General features: G+C 41.9%; 1 protein-coding gene across 3 annotated transcripts in view; it reads right to left on the minus strand.

Moving 5' to 3' along the window:
• The window catches only part of CACNA2D1 (calcium voltage-gated channel auxiliary subunit alpha2delta 1), a 690,472-nt gene that overhangs the window by 54,526 nt on the left and 620,011 nt on the right, over nucleotides 1-15,935 (minus strand). For 2 of the 3 annotated variants that reach the window (XM_048836497.2, XM_048836498.2), the window contains exons 19-20: nucleotides 5,659-5,730; nucleotides 4,585-4,656 (exon numbers count right to left, since the gene is read on the minus strand). In XM_048836497.2, the coding sequence (XP_048692454.1) occupies nucleotides 4,585-4,656; nucleotides 5,659-5,730 (144 nt within the window). Of the gene's footprint in view, nucleotides 1-4,584; nucleotides 4,657-5,658; nucleotides 5,731-11,750; nucleotides 15,314-15,935 lie in introns of those variants that run through there. The other variant, XM_048836499.2, reaches the window with a different exon arrangement.

The following is a 15,935-nucleotide window of genomic DNA, read 5'->3' on the forward strand; positions in this document are numbered from 1 at the left end:
TAGAGACTAACCAATTTATTTGAGCATGAGCTTTTGTGAGCTACAGCTCACTTCATTGGATGCATACCGTGGAATGCATCCGATAAAGTGAGCTGTAGCTCACGAAAGCTCATGCTCAAATAAATTGGTTAGTCTCTAAGGTGCCACAAGTACTCCTTTTCTTTTTGCAAAGACAGACAAACACGGCTGTTACTCTGAAACCTGTCATTAAACAGACATTAAACACCTCAGCCTTCTTGATGTCATCCACTATTAGCTCTCCTTCTCCACTAAGTAGAAGTCAGGCACTTTCCTTCACCATTCTCTTGCTCCTCGTTTTTAAAGGATGTTGTCAAGGTTCCTCCCCCACTCTGAACTCTAGGGTACAGATGTGGGGACCTGCATGAAAAACCTCCTAAGCTTATCTTTACCAGCTTAGGTCAAAACTTCCCCAAGGTACAAAATATTACACCCGTTATCCTTGGACTGGCCGCTACCACCACCAAACTAATACTGGTTACTGGGAAGAGCTGTTTGGACGCGTCTTTCCCCCCAAAATACTTCCCAAAACCTTGCACCCCACTTCCTGGACAAGGTTTGGTAAAAAGCCTCACCAATTTGCCTAGGTGACTACAGACCCAGACCCTTGGATCTTAAGAACAATGAACAATCCTCCCAACACTTGCACCCCCCCTTTCCTGGGAAATGTTGGATAAAAAGCCTCACCAATTTGCATAGGTGACCACTTACCCAAACCCTTGGATCTGAGAACAATGAAAAAGCATTCAGTTTTTTACAAGAAGACTTTTAATAAAAAATAGAAGTAAATAGAAATAAAGAAATCCCCCCTGTAAAATCAGGATGGTAGATATCTTACAGGGTAATTAGATTCAAAAACATAGAGAACTCCTCTAGGCAAAACCTTAAGTTACAAAAAAGATACACAGACAGAAATAGTTATTCTATTCAGCACAATTCTTTTCTCAGCCATTTAAAGAAATCATAATCTAACACATACCTAGCTAGATTACTTACTAAAAGTTCTAAGACTCCATTCCTGTTCTGTCCCTGGCAAGAGCAGCATACAGAGAGACACAGACCCTTTGTTTCTCTCCCTCCTCCCAGCTTTTGAAAGTATCTTGTCTCCTCATTGGTCATTTTGGTCAGGTGCCAGCGAGGTTACCTTTAGCTTCTTAACCCTTTACAGGTGAGAGGAGCTTTCCCCTGGCCAGGAGGGATTTCAAAGGGGTTTACCCTTCCCTTTATATTTATGACAGATGTATATATATATATTTAAAGAATGGCTTTGTATTGTCTTTTATGTCCCTTGCTAGGTGTAATTAATTTTGTGCGTTAGCCTTTCTGGTTACCTCTACACTGGAATAAAAGACCCATGACACAGCCGCAGCTGGGCCAGATCAGCGGGCTCGAGCTGTGGGGCTAAAAATTGCTGTAGAGACATTCAGGCTCAGACTGAAGCCTGGGTTGTGGGACCTTCCACACTAACGGGGTCCCAGAGTTCAGGATCCAGTCTGAATACAAACATCTACACAGTAATTTTACAGCCCCACAACACAAGTCAGCTGACCCAGACCACCGCGGGTGTTTAATTGTTGTGTAGATGTACCTTCCGATTTTGTCCCTACATGCTTGTGCTATTCTTTCATCCAGGTTTCCATTTTTTGTAGGGTTTCTTTTTGATTTTAAGTTCATTAAAGAGCTCCTGATGGATCAGATCAGATTAGAACAGAGTTCTGCACTCTGCCAGGACTCTCACATGTTGTGGGATAGACAATGGGTACCTCAGACATTAATGGAGGGGGGGGATTTTATTATTATAGTTGCCATGGATATGTGTGCAGGTAAAAGAGAACTTGGAAATATAAGACACATATGCTTAATGTTAAAGAAAAGTCTGGATTGTGCATAACATTCGAGATATTGTTGAAGATTAATTCATCATGTGTAAACATGACTCTCTTATCACGCCAAAGTAATAGAAGGAGTAAGTGCTGGTCCTACAAGGGAGACTGATTTAAATACAGGTCCTCAGGTTTTTCAGGTTTTCAAGAATTTACGGAAGGAAAACAAACACAACATGCCCATTTGCATCATTTTTTGTCTTTCCCTCATTTTATAAAATGGTCATCCTCATGAAAAAGTCTTGCAGGTGCTCATATTGCATTATTATTGCAGATTCCCCTTCCTTAGAAGTTTTTAAGGTCAGGCTTGACAAAGCCCTGGCTGGGATGATTTAGTTGGGATTGGTCCTGCTCTGGGCAGGGGGGACCTCCAGAGGTCCCTTCCAACCCTGATATTCTATGATTCTATGATTCTTTTATTAAAAATAAAATAATCTAAATGCGATGAGAGTGAGAATGCTATGATTAACAACATAATTTTATAGTGACATACATACTTCACAGGCAAATGAAATAAATGGGACCTACCTTTGACCTCACACCAGTTTAATTAGTGTTGTGAGGTGTCCAGTTTTCGACCAGAATACCCAGTCGAAAAGGGACACTGGCCGCTCCGGTCAGCACTGCTTATTGGGCTGTTAAAAGTCTGGTCGGCATCGCAGTGGGGCTAAGCCTGGCAGGCTCCCTGCGTACCCTGGCTCCGTGTGGCTCCCGGAAGCGGCGGCATGTCCCTGTGGTTCCTAAGCGCACGGGCAGCCCGGAAGGCTCCACACACTGCCCCCAGCCCAAGCCTTGGCTCCGCAGCTCCCATTGGCCAGGAACCGTGGGCAATGGGAGCTGCGAGTGGGGCCTGTGGGCTTGGGCAGCACATAGATCCGCCTGGCCCCGCCTCCACCTAGGGGCCACAGGGCATGCCAGCTGCTTCCAGGAGTCACCTAAGGTAAGTGCTGCCTGGAACCCACACCCAAACACCCTTCTATGCCCCAACCCTCTGCCCCAGCCCTGAGCCCCCTCCCGCACACTAACTCTCTCCCAGAGCCCACACCCCGTCCTGCACTCCGAACCCCTCGGTCCCACCCTCCAGCCGTGAACATCCCTCTGCACCGCAAAACCCTCATCCCCGGCCCCATCCCAGAGCTCACACCCCCAGCTGGCGCCGTCACCCTTCCTGCACCCAAACCCCCTGCCCCATCCCAGAACCTGCTCCCACACTCTGAACCCCCCACTTCTGTCCCCACCCCAGAGCCTGCACCCCGAGCCAGTGCCCTCACCCCCTTCCACAACCCAACCCCTTGCCCCAGCCCGGTGAAAATGAGCGAGTGAGTGAGGGTGGGGGGAGAATGAGGGGGGATGCAGTGAGCAGGGGTGGGGCTTTAGAGAAGGGGCAGGGCAGAGGCAGGGAAAGGGTGTTTAGTTTTCTGCAATCAGAAAGCTGGGAAGCGTAAGTTTAACTCAATTGACTTCAGCGGGGTCACTCCGGCATTACACCAATGTAAGAGTAGGCTCAGGCCCAAATTCTCTTACCCATTTCAGTACAGACACAACGCAAGAGTTGGAGGCAGTCAAAATGTAGGCTGTTGGTGGGGGAAGGGCAACAAGCGTTACAGCACAAGGGATGCTGCAATCCGTGATGCATACATATGAACAATTCCATTTGCTACTTTATGGTTTGTTTATGTTTATAAGTATAAATTATGATTTATGTCCTTTTTTGTTTTTTTTTAAAGATATATATTTCCTATGCAATTTTTACATCTCCCCTCACCTCTGAGGCCACAATAGGTCGATTCAAGCCTCTTCAAGCTGCTCCTACTCTTTACAATACAACCCCAAAGAGCTGTTGTGGCAGGTCGGAATCAACAAAGTGCCGCCCAATCTGGTTGTCACTCCTCCCCTTGATATACACCCTGCCCCGGTGCCTTAAGGGATGTGGCACAGACATATGGCAGACCTACACCATCTATGGATTCCCCTATTACTGAGGGTTGCCAGCTCATTCAGCTTTAAAGCAGCTTTGTGTTACTGCAAAAGCTTGTTAGGGTTGAGGACCAAACTTTCTAGGTCTAACTTCTTCGGAAAATAAAATTTAACAACCAAGACAGGATGTTTAGAAACCCACTTTATCCCATAAGCACACTAAGATACAAAGTAAAATTTAATCTATACTATCACTGTAACTGTTTGGAAGATTCCTTTGCTTACTGTAATGAATCCTAATCTAGGAACTGTAAATTGTATAATCATTCCCCCCCCCCCCGCCACGTTCTTCATATCGAACCAGAATATAATGCCTTACAAAGCAACACATTCCTATACCATTTAAGACTTTTGTTAAGGGATTCATGTAAAGAATTATGACAATGCTCTGCTAAATCCTTGACAACAGAATTCAGGGTCTTATTAACACTTGTATGATTATGAAGCACCAAAGAAAGAGAGAAACAAAACACCCTTGTTCTTAAGAAATGTGTGCTTTCCCTTAGTACAAGCCAGGAAGATTGGCAACTCTGGGGAGGGGGGGAAGGAAAATATTTGTACAGGAATAATCCAGGAGGCTATTATAGAACACTGGAAAAGTAGAATGTTAGCTTTTAAATATAAAAGACAGGACAAAATAGAGTTTCTTGTCATCATTTTGCAGTGTTCTGTTCTGAAAGTAGGACAGCCTGTGTTCCAGTCTTACCTCATCTTGAGACTTGACCAATGTTTTAAATGTTCTTTCCCCACTTTCTCCATCTATCATTTTTTTCCGAATCTATATACAAGAAGGTGAAGAAAAAACAAAACCAGAAAAAAACAAACAAAAAAATAAAAAAGCAAGAAGGAGGTAGGGGGAAGAGACAAAAGGAAAATCAAAATCTAGGCGTGACATACAACATGATTAATGTTTTCCAAGATCTTTTGCATCTTATGAGCAATCCTATCATATTGACACATTTGAAAATAACAGCCCGTACACGCCTACTTATCGTACCCCTACGAAAGAGAGCCCAACCCTGTAATTGATACTTTTGTGGAGCAATCTTATTGACACTATTAAGACTCCTCATGATGGTAAGGACTCTACTTGTAAGAGTAACGGTTGCATGACTAAGCTCAGTGAGCCATGAGTATGAATTCCTGCACTCTTTGCAAACCCAGAACTCCCAGTGAAGTCAATAGGGATTTTCGGTGCAGAACTAATGCAGATTGCCTAATAACTGTAGTTATTCTCATGATAGCTAATTGAAAGTCAGCTGTAGTGTGTCTTAAAATGGATATGTACAAACTTTTTGTTTCAGTCTGTGTGGATTAACCCTCCCCAAGTTTTACTTTGAGTTTTGGGTTCAATGCAGTACTCAGTTGGAACCACCAACTTTCAGCTGGCATTATACTGAAACCTGAATTGCACTGTTTTGAATGGTTCTACCATTCATGATGGCACTTCCCATTATATAGAGAGAATAATGGGGAATCTTAATCTTAAAACTATAATCTTTCAAATGACAGGGTTTTTTTAAATGTGCCAGGTGTATAAGAGAAGAAAATACATAGATTCAAAATAAATTTCAGAAACTGTTCACTAAACCTGCATTTCTCTTCAGACAAAAATCATACTTTGTCAGAGCAATGAAAATCTGAAGTCCTCTGTCATTTAGAAGAACAAGAGGTTAAGGAAATTGGAGGAATCTGCACCAGTTATTATATTTCAGCTATGACCCAGAACAGTGAAAAATATATACATCAAAGCAGGCACTACATTACTGGTGCATCTTACCTCAACTTTAATATCGTTTTCTAGCTCAGCATCCAGAAAATCCAGTGTAACAGGCTCCTGAGATTTAGGGTTCTGAAGCAGAAGATATTAAACAAATCAAATAACAAAGATCTCTCACTTGATGTTATGAATAGGTTACTGAAATCATTCAAACCCTCCCTGAGATCAAAAAAGACTGTTTAAATAGGATTACTTACCATTCTATCTTTTAATCAGATATAGCATAGTGGATTGCTAGCAGTGCTAGTTCACTTAAAACGGATTTTAAAAAGAGAGAGGTAATCAGGTGAGTGATAATTGGATTAACTCTAAAAACTAGTGCTTGCCTATGGTCCAGTCACACACAGTGTTAATGGCTGAAGGCTGCTTCCTCTGCTGTTGGTTAGTCACAAATTGTAAGCATGATAACGGGGTGACCTGTTAGGAAGGAGTCATTCCTTAACTTTCCTACCACCAAAAAGAAAGGGGAGACAAGCAGTGAGAAAATTTTCTGGGCGACTAGTAATATCAACACCTACACTCTTCTACAGAAGACTAGTGGCAATGGCATGAATCAGTTGTGGGTGGAGATGAAAGGGACAGCAAGTACAAGACAAAGGAATGTCAAAGGGATAAGATCCAATGAAAAGAATCTCTTATGGAAACGTGTTCATGGAACATATAGTTGCCTCAAACAAAAAGTCTGATATTATTTGTAATAAATGAAGCTTTGATAAAGCAAGGCAGTTAGGACATGTAAAACTTTAATCACACGATCAGTCCTACTGACTTCAATGTACTTCAGTACCTTGCTGAATCAGGATCTAAACAAGCAAAGAACTAAAACGGAAATTGTTGTGACCTGCAGAAACATGTCTTCCATATCTCACGTTCTGTATACCAGTGTTTTTCAAAGTTTGGGTCGTGACCCAGTACTGGGTCGCAGCATATAAAGCACTGGGTCACCTTGCTCAGCGACCCAGCGGCTCTGGACAGCACTGGCGACTGGGACGTTAAAAGTCCCACAGGCAGGGCTGCCTGGCCAATGGGACCTGTGTGTGTGTGTGTGTGTGCCTGTGGGTGAGAGCTGCGCCGAGCTGCTTGTGCACTTCCGCCTAGGAGCTGGACCTGCTGCTGGCCGCTGCCAGGGCACAGCATGGTCTGCGGTGCCAGGACAGACGGGAAGCCTGCCTCTGCACCCTGGCTGCGCCGCTGACTGGGAGCTGCTGGGGGTAAGTCCATGCCCCAGCTCTGCACCCCAATCCCCTGCCCCGGCCCTGAGCCCCCCCAAAACACAAAGCCCCCTCCTGCACCTCAAACCCCTCATCCCTGGCCCCACCCCAGAGCCTGCACCCCCAACCCAGAGCCGTGACCCCCTCCCACACCCCAACCCCCAGACCCAACCCTGAGCCCCCCCAAACCCAGAGCCCCTCATTCCCAGCCCCACCCTCCAGCCCTCATCCCTGCACACCAACCCTCTGCCCCAGCCCTGAGCCCCCCACACACACCAAACCCCTCATCCTCAGCTCCGTTGGGTCGCAGGCATCAAGAATTTTCTTCAACTGGGTCCCCAGAAAAAAGTTTCAAAACCACTGCTGTATTCTACTTCAATAGTGGTGCATAAGTGTCCTTTAAACAGAAGGTCACTGTGTTGTACTGAAACCCTTTGCTTCAGCAGCACTTAGCGAATTTTCCACTGGATTTTTTTTTTTTTAAACACAGAATAGACACAATAAAGGGAATTGCTAAAGGGAGTTGTGAGTGCAGAGTGGATTCTGACAGAAAATCAGTCACGCTGCAGCCAATGTGCTTCACATATGTGATTCACAGATCACAAAGGTGACTTCATTCTAACTGAGGTTCAAGATCTTCTTTTTCCGCCTCATAATCTTGAATGCATTTATCCTCAAGACACCCCTCTGAGGTAGGGAAGTACTATTATCCCCATTCCACAGATGGAAACTGAGGCATAGAGAGGTCAAGTAACTTTCCAAAGAGGAAGTCTTTGGAAAAATAGAGAATTAAAACCAGGTTTCTCAAGTCCCAGGCTACTATCCTAGCCACTGGACCATCCTTGATGCACATGTGTGAAGTTAAGTGTGACTATATATGTTTGCTGGATTAAGGCTCTATGTAGGATTGTTACTGTACCAAGTGGTTCAGTGGGCACGGGGGGCATTGGCTGAACAAATCACAAGCCCTTAACAGCTATAATTTTACAACCATCTGTTCCTAACTATCCCTAGTCCTGGAGTAAAAGCTCCCAGCAAAATCCTGGTTACTCAAAAGTTATGTAAGGCACACATGTAGTTTAGGCTTTTAAGTAAAAGGATTATGGGGTATATTTTTTAAACCCTGCGAACATGATACTATGGATTGATTTAGTACAGAAGAGGAACCAGGTCACCAATGTATTTTGTTTTTATTCGCTGGAAGAAAATGTGCTTTGTGTAAATGGGACATTACCTATAAAATGGGACTTCAAGGCCCAGCTTAGCTCAGTGGTTTGAGCATTGGCCTGCTAAACCCAGAGTTGTGAGTTTAATTCTTGAGGGGGCCATTTAGGGATCTGGGGCAAAAATTGGGGATTGGTCCTGCTTTGAGCAGGGGGTTGGACTAGATGATCTCCTGAGGTCCCTTCCAACCCTGAGATTCGATGACATCATTCTTTGTGATGTAATTAGCTAAGCAAAATTTATTATTGCTTGGTATATGCTAAGCTCTAATTTATTAGGGAGATAAATCAAAGGGACAGAGGCATCTTCTTCCAGGTGCCATAGGATCAACCGTGCTAATTTATTTTTATAATAAGTCTAAAATGTCTTCTTTCAAAGCAGCAAAGAGTCCTGTGGCACCTTATAGACTAACAGACGTATTGGAGCATAAGCTTTTGTGGGTGAATACCTACTTCGTCGGATGCATGGAGTGGAAATTTCCAGAGGCAGGTATAAATATACAAGCAAGAATCAGGCTAGGGATAACAAGGTTAGTTCAATCAGGGAGGATGAGGCCCTCTTCTAGCAGCTGAGGTGTGAACACCAAGGGAGGAGAAACTGCTTTTGAGAATGCTTGGTGAAGATCTTGTAGGTGTTGGACTCTCTCTGAGGGGTTGGAGCAAACGTGGTTGTACCTCAGCGCTTGGCTGTATACAATGGATTGTGTGATGTGTCCAGGATGGAAGCTGGAGGCGTGAAGGTAGGCATAGTGGTCGATGGGTTTTCGGTATAGGGTGGTGTTAACATGACCGTCACTTATTTGCACTGTGGTGACTAGGAAGTGGACCTGCCATGTAGATTGGTCCACGCTGAGGTTGATAGTGGGGTGGAAGCTATTGAAATCATGGTGGAATTCTTCCAGGGTTTCCTTCCTATGGGTCCAGATGATGAAGACGTTATCAATGTAGCGTAGGCAGAGAAGGAGTGTGATTGGCGAGAGCTGAGGAAGCGTTGTTCCAGGTCAGCCATAAAAATGTTGGCATATTGTGGGGCCATGCGGGTGCCCATAGCAATGCCACTGGTCTGGAGGTCTATATTGTCACCAAATTTGAAATAATTGTGCGTGAGGATAAAGTCACAGAGCTCAGCAACCAGCTGTGTTGTGGCATCATCAGGGATACTGTTCCTGACAGCTTGTATTCCATCTGTGTGCGGGATGTTTGTGTAGAGAGCCACTACATCCATGGTGGCTAGGATGGTGTTTTCTGGAAGACCACCAATGCACTGTAGTTTTCTCAGGAAATCAGTGGTGTCACGGAGATAGCTGGGAGTGCTGATGGCATAAGGTCTGAGTAGAGAGTCCACATATCTGGACAGTCCTTCAGTGAGAGTGCCAATGCCCGAGGTGATGGCGCGTCCAGGATTTCCAGGTTTGTGGATCTTGGATAGTAGATAGAATAACCCCGGTCAGGGCTCTACGGGTATGTTGATTTGTTCCTGTGTTAGTGTAGGGAGTGTCCTGAGTAGATGGTGCAGTTTCTTAGTGTATTCCTCAGTGGGATCTGAGGAAAGTGGCCTGTAGAATACTTTCAAGATAACACTGAACAGCACACTGATACACAGTTACCCTCGCACCAACAGCACAAGAAGAAGAACTCCACATGGACTCCCCCTGAGGGTCGAAATGACAGTCTGGACCTATACATGGGAGGGTTCCACCAATGTGCACAAGCAGAAATTGTGGAAAAACAACATCACTTGTTTCATAACCTAAGTTGTGCAGAACGCAATGCCATCCACAGCCTCAGAAACAACCCTGACATTATAATCAAAGAGGCTGATAAAGCAGGTGCTGTTGTCATCATGAACAGGTCTGACTACCAAAAGGAGGCTGCCAGACAATTCTCCAATACCAAATTCTACAGGCCACTTTCCTCAGATCCCACTGAGGAATACACTAAGACCGCTATGCCTACCTTCATGCCTCCAGCTTCCATCCCGGATACACCACACAATCCATTGTCTACAGCCAAGTGCTGAGTTACAACCGCATTTGCTCCAACCCCTCAAAGAGAGTCCAACACTTACAAGATTTTCACAAAGCATTCTCAAAACTACGATACCCACACGAGGAAATAAAAAAACAGATCAACAGAGCCAGACGTGTACCCAGAATCCTCCAGCTGCAAGACAAACCCAAGAAAGAAACCAACAGAACTCCACTGGCCATCACATACAGTCCTCAGCTAAAACCTCTCCAACGCATCATCAGTGATCTACAACCCATCCTGGACAGCGGTCCCTCACTTTCACAGGCCTTGGGAGGCAGGCCAGTCCTCGCCCACAGACAACCCGCCAACCTGAAGCATATTCTCACCAGGAACTACACACCGCACCATAGTAACTCTAACTCAGGAACCAATTCATGCAACAAACCTCGATGCCAACTCTGCCCACATATCTACACCAGAGTCACCATCACAGGACCTAACCAGATCAGCCACACCATCACCGGTTCATTCACCTGCACGTCCACCAATTTAATATACGCTGTCATGTGCCAGCAATGCCCCTCTGCTGTGTATATTGGCCAAATTGGACAGTCCCTATGTAAAAGGATAAATGGACACAAATCAGATATCAGGAATGGCAATATACAAAATCCTGTAGGAGAACACTTCAACCGCCCTGGACACACAATAGCAGATTTAAAGGTAGCCATCCTGCAGCAAAAAAACTTCAGGACCAGACTTCAAAGAGAAACTGCTGAGCTCCAGTTCATTTGCAAATTTGACACCATCAGCTCAGGATTAAACAAAGACTGTGAATGGCTAGCCAACTGCAAAAGCAGTTTCTCCTCCCTTGGTGTTCACACCTAAACTGCTAGAAGAGGGCCTCATCCTCCCTGATTGAACTAACCTCATTATCCCTAGCCTGATTCTTGCTTACATATTTATACCTGCCTCTGGAAATTTCCACTCCATGCATCCGACGAAGTGGGTATTCACCCACGAAAGCTTATGCTCCAATACGTCTGTTAATTTATAAGGTGCCACAGGACTCTTTGCCGCTTTTTCAGATCCAGACTAACACAGCTAACCCTCTGATACTTTCTTTCAGAGTGATGGTCATATCCTTTTTTTATCCTAACAAACAAAAGTTCTCAAGATGTAGCCCTCACATTTTGGCAGCAGCTAATTTATAGTAGCGGGACAAAAATTAGACTTTCTGCACATTTACATGGCCATTATACAGCATATGAATATTTTACTAAATAGTGCAGGTATGAATCTCCTCCTCCTGATGCCAGTTTCTCTCAATTGATTTCAATGTAGCTAGTCCCAATTTACATTGGTATGAGTGGAGAATCATGTCCTATATGTCTTGTTAGGAAATGTATTCATCTAAATGATTTTGGAGTACTGGGGGCCAATAGCCCAGCTCTCTGTCATACGAGTGCTATAGTTCAATGTAATTCACATGGATATAAAAGATTGTAAGATCAGTCCCTAACAGTCTTGAGAAACAAAGGTGCAAGTTATTGGATGGATGGTGTTTTCATTCTTTCAGTAAGTAAAAGTTACTCTCTTGTAAGAGAAGAAGAAGAAATTTTATATTTCAAATGAAAGTATACGTTGGACAGTTTTGAACAAAGAACTCTAGGCTAAATACAGGCAATTAACCACTAAATGTGTATTTATAATTGCACAGGAATTGCCTGCTCTTATTCATCTAGAACATATACAATTAATCAGCTTTAATGCAGCACCAATAAAATACATATCACAATTCATTACAAGTTTATCTTTTGCTATTCATCAACTTTTTTCCAACAAAATCACACCCAACAACAAATAGCAAAAGGCTAAAATGCAAAAGCAAATAAAAAATATTTCCTTACATGCAATGGATAATGAATAGCACGATCAAACCCAAACAGCATGCATGGAGGCATTGCCATGGCAGAAGTGGCATTGTGAAGTTTGTATCCCATTCCAATACACAAAAGGACAGAGAAGAAAAGAAAATGGTAAAAAATAAAAAAAGCCATCACATCAAATTAACATCAGCTTTTTCTTTCAAATGATAACCTGAGCTAGTCTTAGTTAAGGAGGCCCAGAGGTTAGATGACTGATTTAAAACACAAACAAATAGTGAAATTCATGCAACAAAAATATGCATTAAATGCATCTTGCTGTTTGGTTTAGGGTCTCAAAGTATTTGACTCATTTGTACTTTATCTATCCCAGCATCCTTATGAAGTACATACTATTGTCCACATCGTACAGATGAGGAAACTGAAGTGAGTGAACATAGATCCTGAGACTTGCCAAAGGTCACAAAGGAAATCTGTAGCAGAGACTGAAATAGCAATATTAACTCGTAGTCCAATAGCTTAACTGTGGGTTTTTTTTTTTCTGAAGAATGTGTTTTATTTCTCAGGTATTTGGGCTCCATAACTTTTCCCTTCCTCTAGGTTGTCATTTGCTTGCATTTTTTTGCGTACGTACGTACGTGCATGTGTGTGTGTGTGTGTGTGTGTGTGTGTGAAGAAGAAACAAACTTTCCATAAAGTTTGTTCTTCTATTTACCCATTCGGACATGCACACAAACAGACTAAATAAGCACAACTATACTAATATGACCATACAAGAGCACGACTTAACAAAACGAAACAGAAGTACATCACCAGAAGTGAAGCATGCAAACAAGATTAGTGCAAATCTACTTTCAGCCTGGGCAAAGAAGAGCAAGGAAATGTTATTTTTGTGGAAGAAAGAAAGAGAGAGAAAGAAAAAGAAAGAACTGGTGCAGCAACATAAAAGTAAGTTCATTAAACTGTCATCGTAGTGTGCTTTGAAAGGATTTTGAGAGCAGACCTATATCTTACATATTCTTAGAATATGGCATCTCTCTTCCTTACTTTGAATTACAACAGTCTAGATTTTACCCTGTCCCTGAAAAGGTAAAACCTGAAGATGTGGACTGTCAGATTCTTTTATATTTATTAAGCTAATCCATGATCAGGCTAAATTTGGAATCGTGGGTAAAATCATGGCCCTAATGAAGTAAATGGGAGTTATGTCACTGACTTGAATGAAGTCAGGATTTCACACTGTTTCAGTGCTAGTTAATTAATCTTTGTCTTCTTTACATAAGATGCTAACTTCATATACTAAATTATGTAACACCCTAAGATGGACTCCCATATGCATAGGATATTAACATTATATACTGTATTTAATTTTTTGGATTGCTATTTATATCGTTAAACCATTCTTTTTTTAGATTTCACTGTTTTCAGTATGTGTTTTGTACACAAGGACTTTTATCATAATTCAAATTGCATGACCTGTCACTTATTTTCTTTCTGTGCTTAGTGAGATGGCTTCTAGCCATAGATGTAGTTATGCTGGTTGAGTGACAGAAAACATATGCACCACTTTTTGACTTCCACATAGAAAGCTACACAAATCACCAAGATGCCATGAGGGTGTTATGATACAGCACACACTGTACGATAAGACGTGGCAATAATTTCACAAAGAATGATGCAGAATCTTCCCCTGGCTTTCAGGTTTATGAAAACAAATCTAGCATAAGCAGTCTCCTTTTTCAAACTGCAAATTCATTTCCAAGTCAGAAGAATAATGTTTACAGCACAGCTCTAATTAGCAGCTATTAGTAATGCATCATAATTTAAAGGAACATATTCAGGTACCATCGTCAATAATCGTTTAACAAAGAAGGATGCAAACCTCATGCTTTGGAAGCTGTTTGTCAAAGTAAACAGTTCCCTAGTTAGGTTCCTCCTAATAAGCAGAGCAGAAGCTTTCTAAATCTAATCTCCAGCTCTATGCATTTTAATACACTAATGATCACCTCCGTCCACAGTTACCTGGGCATTGGGTCTCCTTTTTCTCACATTAACTTTTGGTATGCCCACACCAATATGCTGAAGTAACAGAAAAGCAGTAATTTATACCTTCATGCCATTAACACACAGTTAATTATTTATGGTCTATACTCTACCCTCAAGATCTACTCTTCTCCAGTGTGCATTTTCCTGGAATCACAAGACTAAGCTCATTTTGACAAAGTAGTTTCAGAGTTCTGAGTTCTCTGTTAGCGTCACATGTCTCAAGCTGGGCAAACAAACAACAAACAGTGGTAAAGCAGGTGAATTAAATTAATTGAGAGCTTTACATCTACATAACCAGCACATTCTACCAGAGTTTTAATAGATCACAGAAAAGCACATTCCTTCTCACTCATCACAACATTTGCTCCTAAAAAAAACCACCTACCCTTTTGTTTTTCTTTTAAAAAGAAAACCAACATATATATAGTATGAAGTGCATGAAGTACATAGGACCTTATTCAAAGTCTACTGAAGTCAATGGGAGTCTTATTCATAGAAAGGCTAGGATCAGGACCTTAATGAACAGTGGGGTAAAGTACGTTGATATCAACAGTAGAGCCAGGGGTTCATCCATTTTCTATTTCAGAATTTGTATCCTATTAAGACTGAACATGTTGAGAGAAGTTTATTCCAGTGTAACTCCACTGACTTCCCTGATTAGATCTATCCATTGGGATAACTGATTCTGGCTCATGACAATTAATATATATATATAAAATTGACATTGAAGTGTAAATTAATATTTATAAATTGATCATCCCTCATTTAAAAGTTCATGTAATCATTTAGATTAGAATTGAACTCGTATTTTGTTAAAAATATGATTTTGTCGATTGTGTAACATAAATGATGGTGTTTTCTCAAGAACATCAGAATAAAAACCTTACAAGTTCCTAGTAAATGGTGGGGTTGTTGATTTGTGAGTTGTTACTGTAAGGCAATATTACAAAATGTTAATTATGTTGAACCAGTTTTGATTTCAGGTTACAGATTGTAGGAAGGAAAGCAAAAGGCATTCAGAAGAAGGAACTAATGACACTCCAGCACACCCTCACCTCTTCAAAAGTAAATGAGTAGGTATGTTTTGGTATAATCTATTGAACAATTTCTGGCAAAGAGGTTTAAGATGTTGTTCGTTAGTATATTAAGTGCAATCAGAAAATTCAACTAAAAATTAATATAGTGTGTTAAGAGAAGATCAGGAGTTTTATAGCTGTCTTTGTAGTGTACCTTAGTGTGAGACGGCAGTTCTTGTATCAGTCTGAATTGCATGCACCACCCCAAACAAACTGGCAGTAATAAAGTCTAGTCTGTATAACTGTTAATAATAATAATAATACGTAAATGAAAGCATGCTTAATACTCAGTTCTTACATTCTGCAGAGGACATAAAAACACAATATATCATTTATGAAATAATACATTTTAAGAACATTCTGAAACAGCCATTGGAGAAGTACTCGGGGGACATCTCTACTCATCTTCACTGGACTTCAGAACCCCCTTTAATTAAAAAAAATCCATACTACTACTACTATGTGGTACTGAAGTACATTTTGAAAATAAATCCACATGTGAAAATAAATGAGGGTTTCCAAGAAAACCAATCTTAAAGTCATGAGATTAAGTGAGTTTTGGTGAATATGGTATTATTTAAAAAGGCAGTACAAGAAATTACTCTTAAAGTGCTGGAATGGTAATAAAAATCTTGGTTATATAATACATCATGGTTCTTTGCTTTTTATACTTTTTAATTCCCTTCTTAAGAACAGTTTCTGTCACCCTATCATTTCATCAGGATGCATTCATACATTTATGAGCCTAAACTCATAGGGAAAACCTGGAAGCCTGCATCCTAGCAAACACATGGTCTAATCCTGCTGGGTGCTGGCAGACATCAATGGAATATGAAATGAGTACTCAGTACCAAGCAAGACTGG

Source organism: Caretta caretta, chromosome 1, assembly GCF_965140235.1.
Source record: "Caretta caretta isolate rCarCar2 chromosome 1, rCarCar1.hap1, whole genome shotgun sequence".
Taxonomy (NCBI): domain Eukaryota; kingdom Metazoa; phylum Chordata; order Testudines; family Cheloniidae; genus Caretta; species Caretta caretta.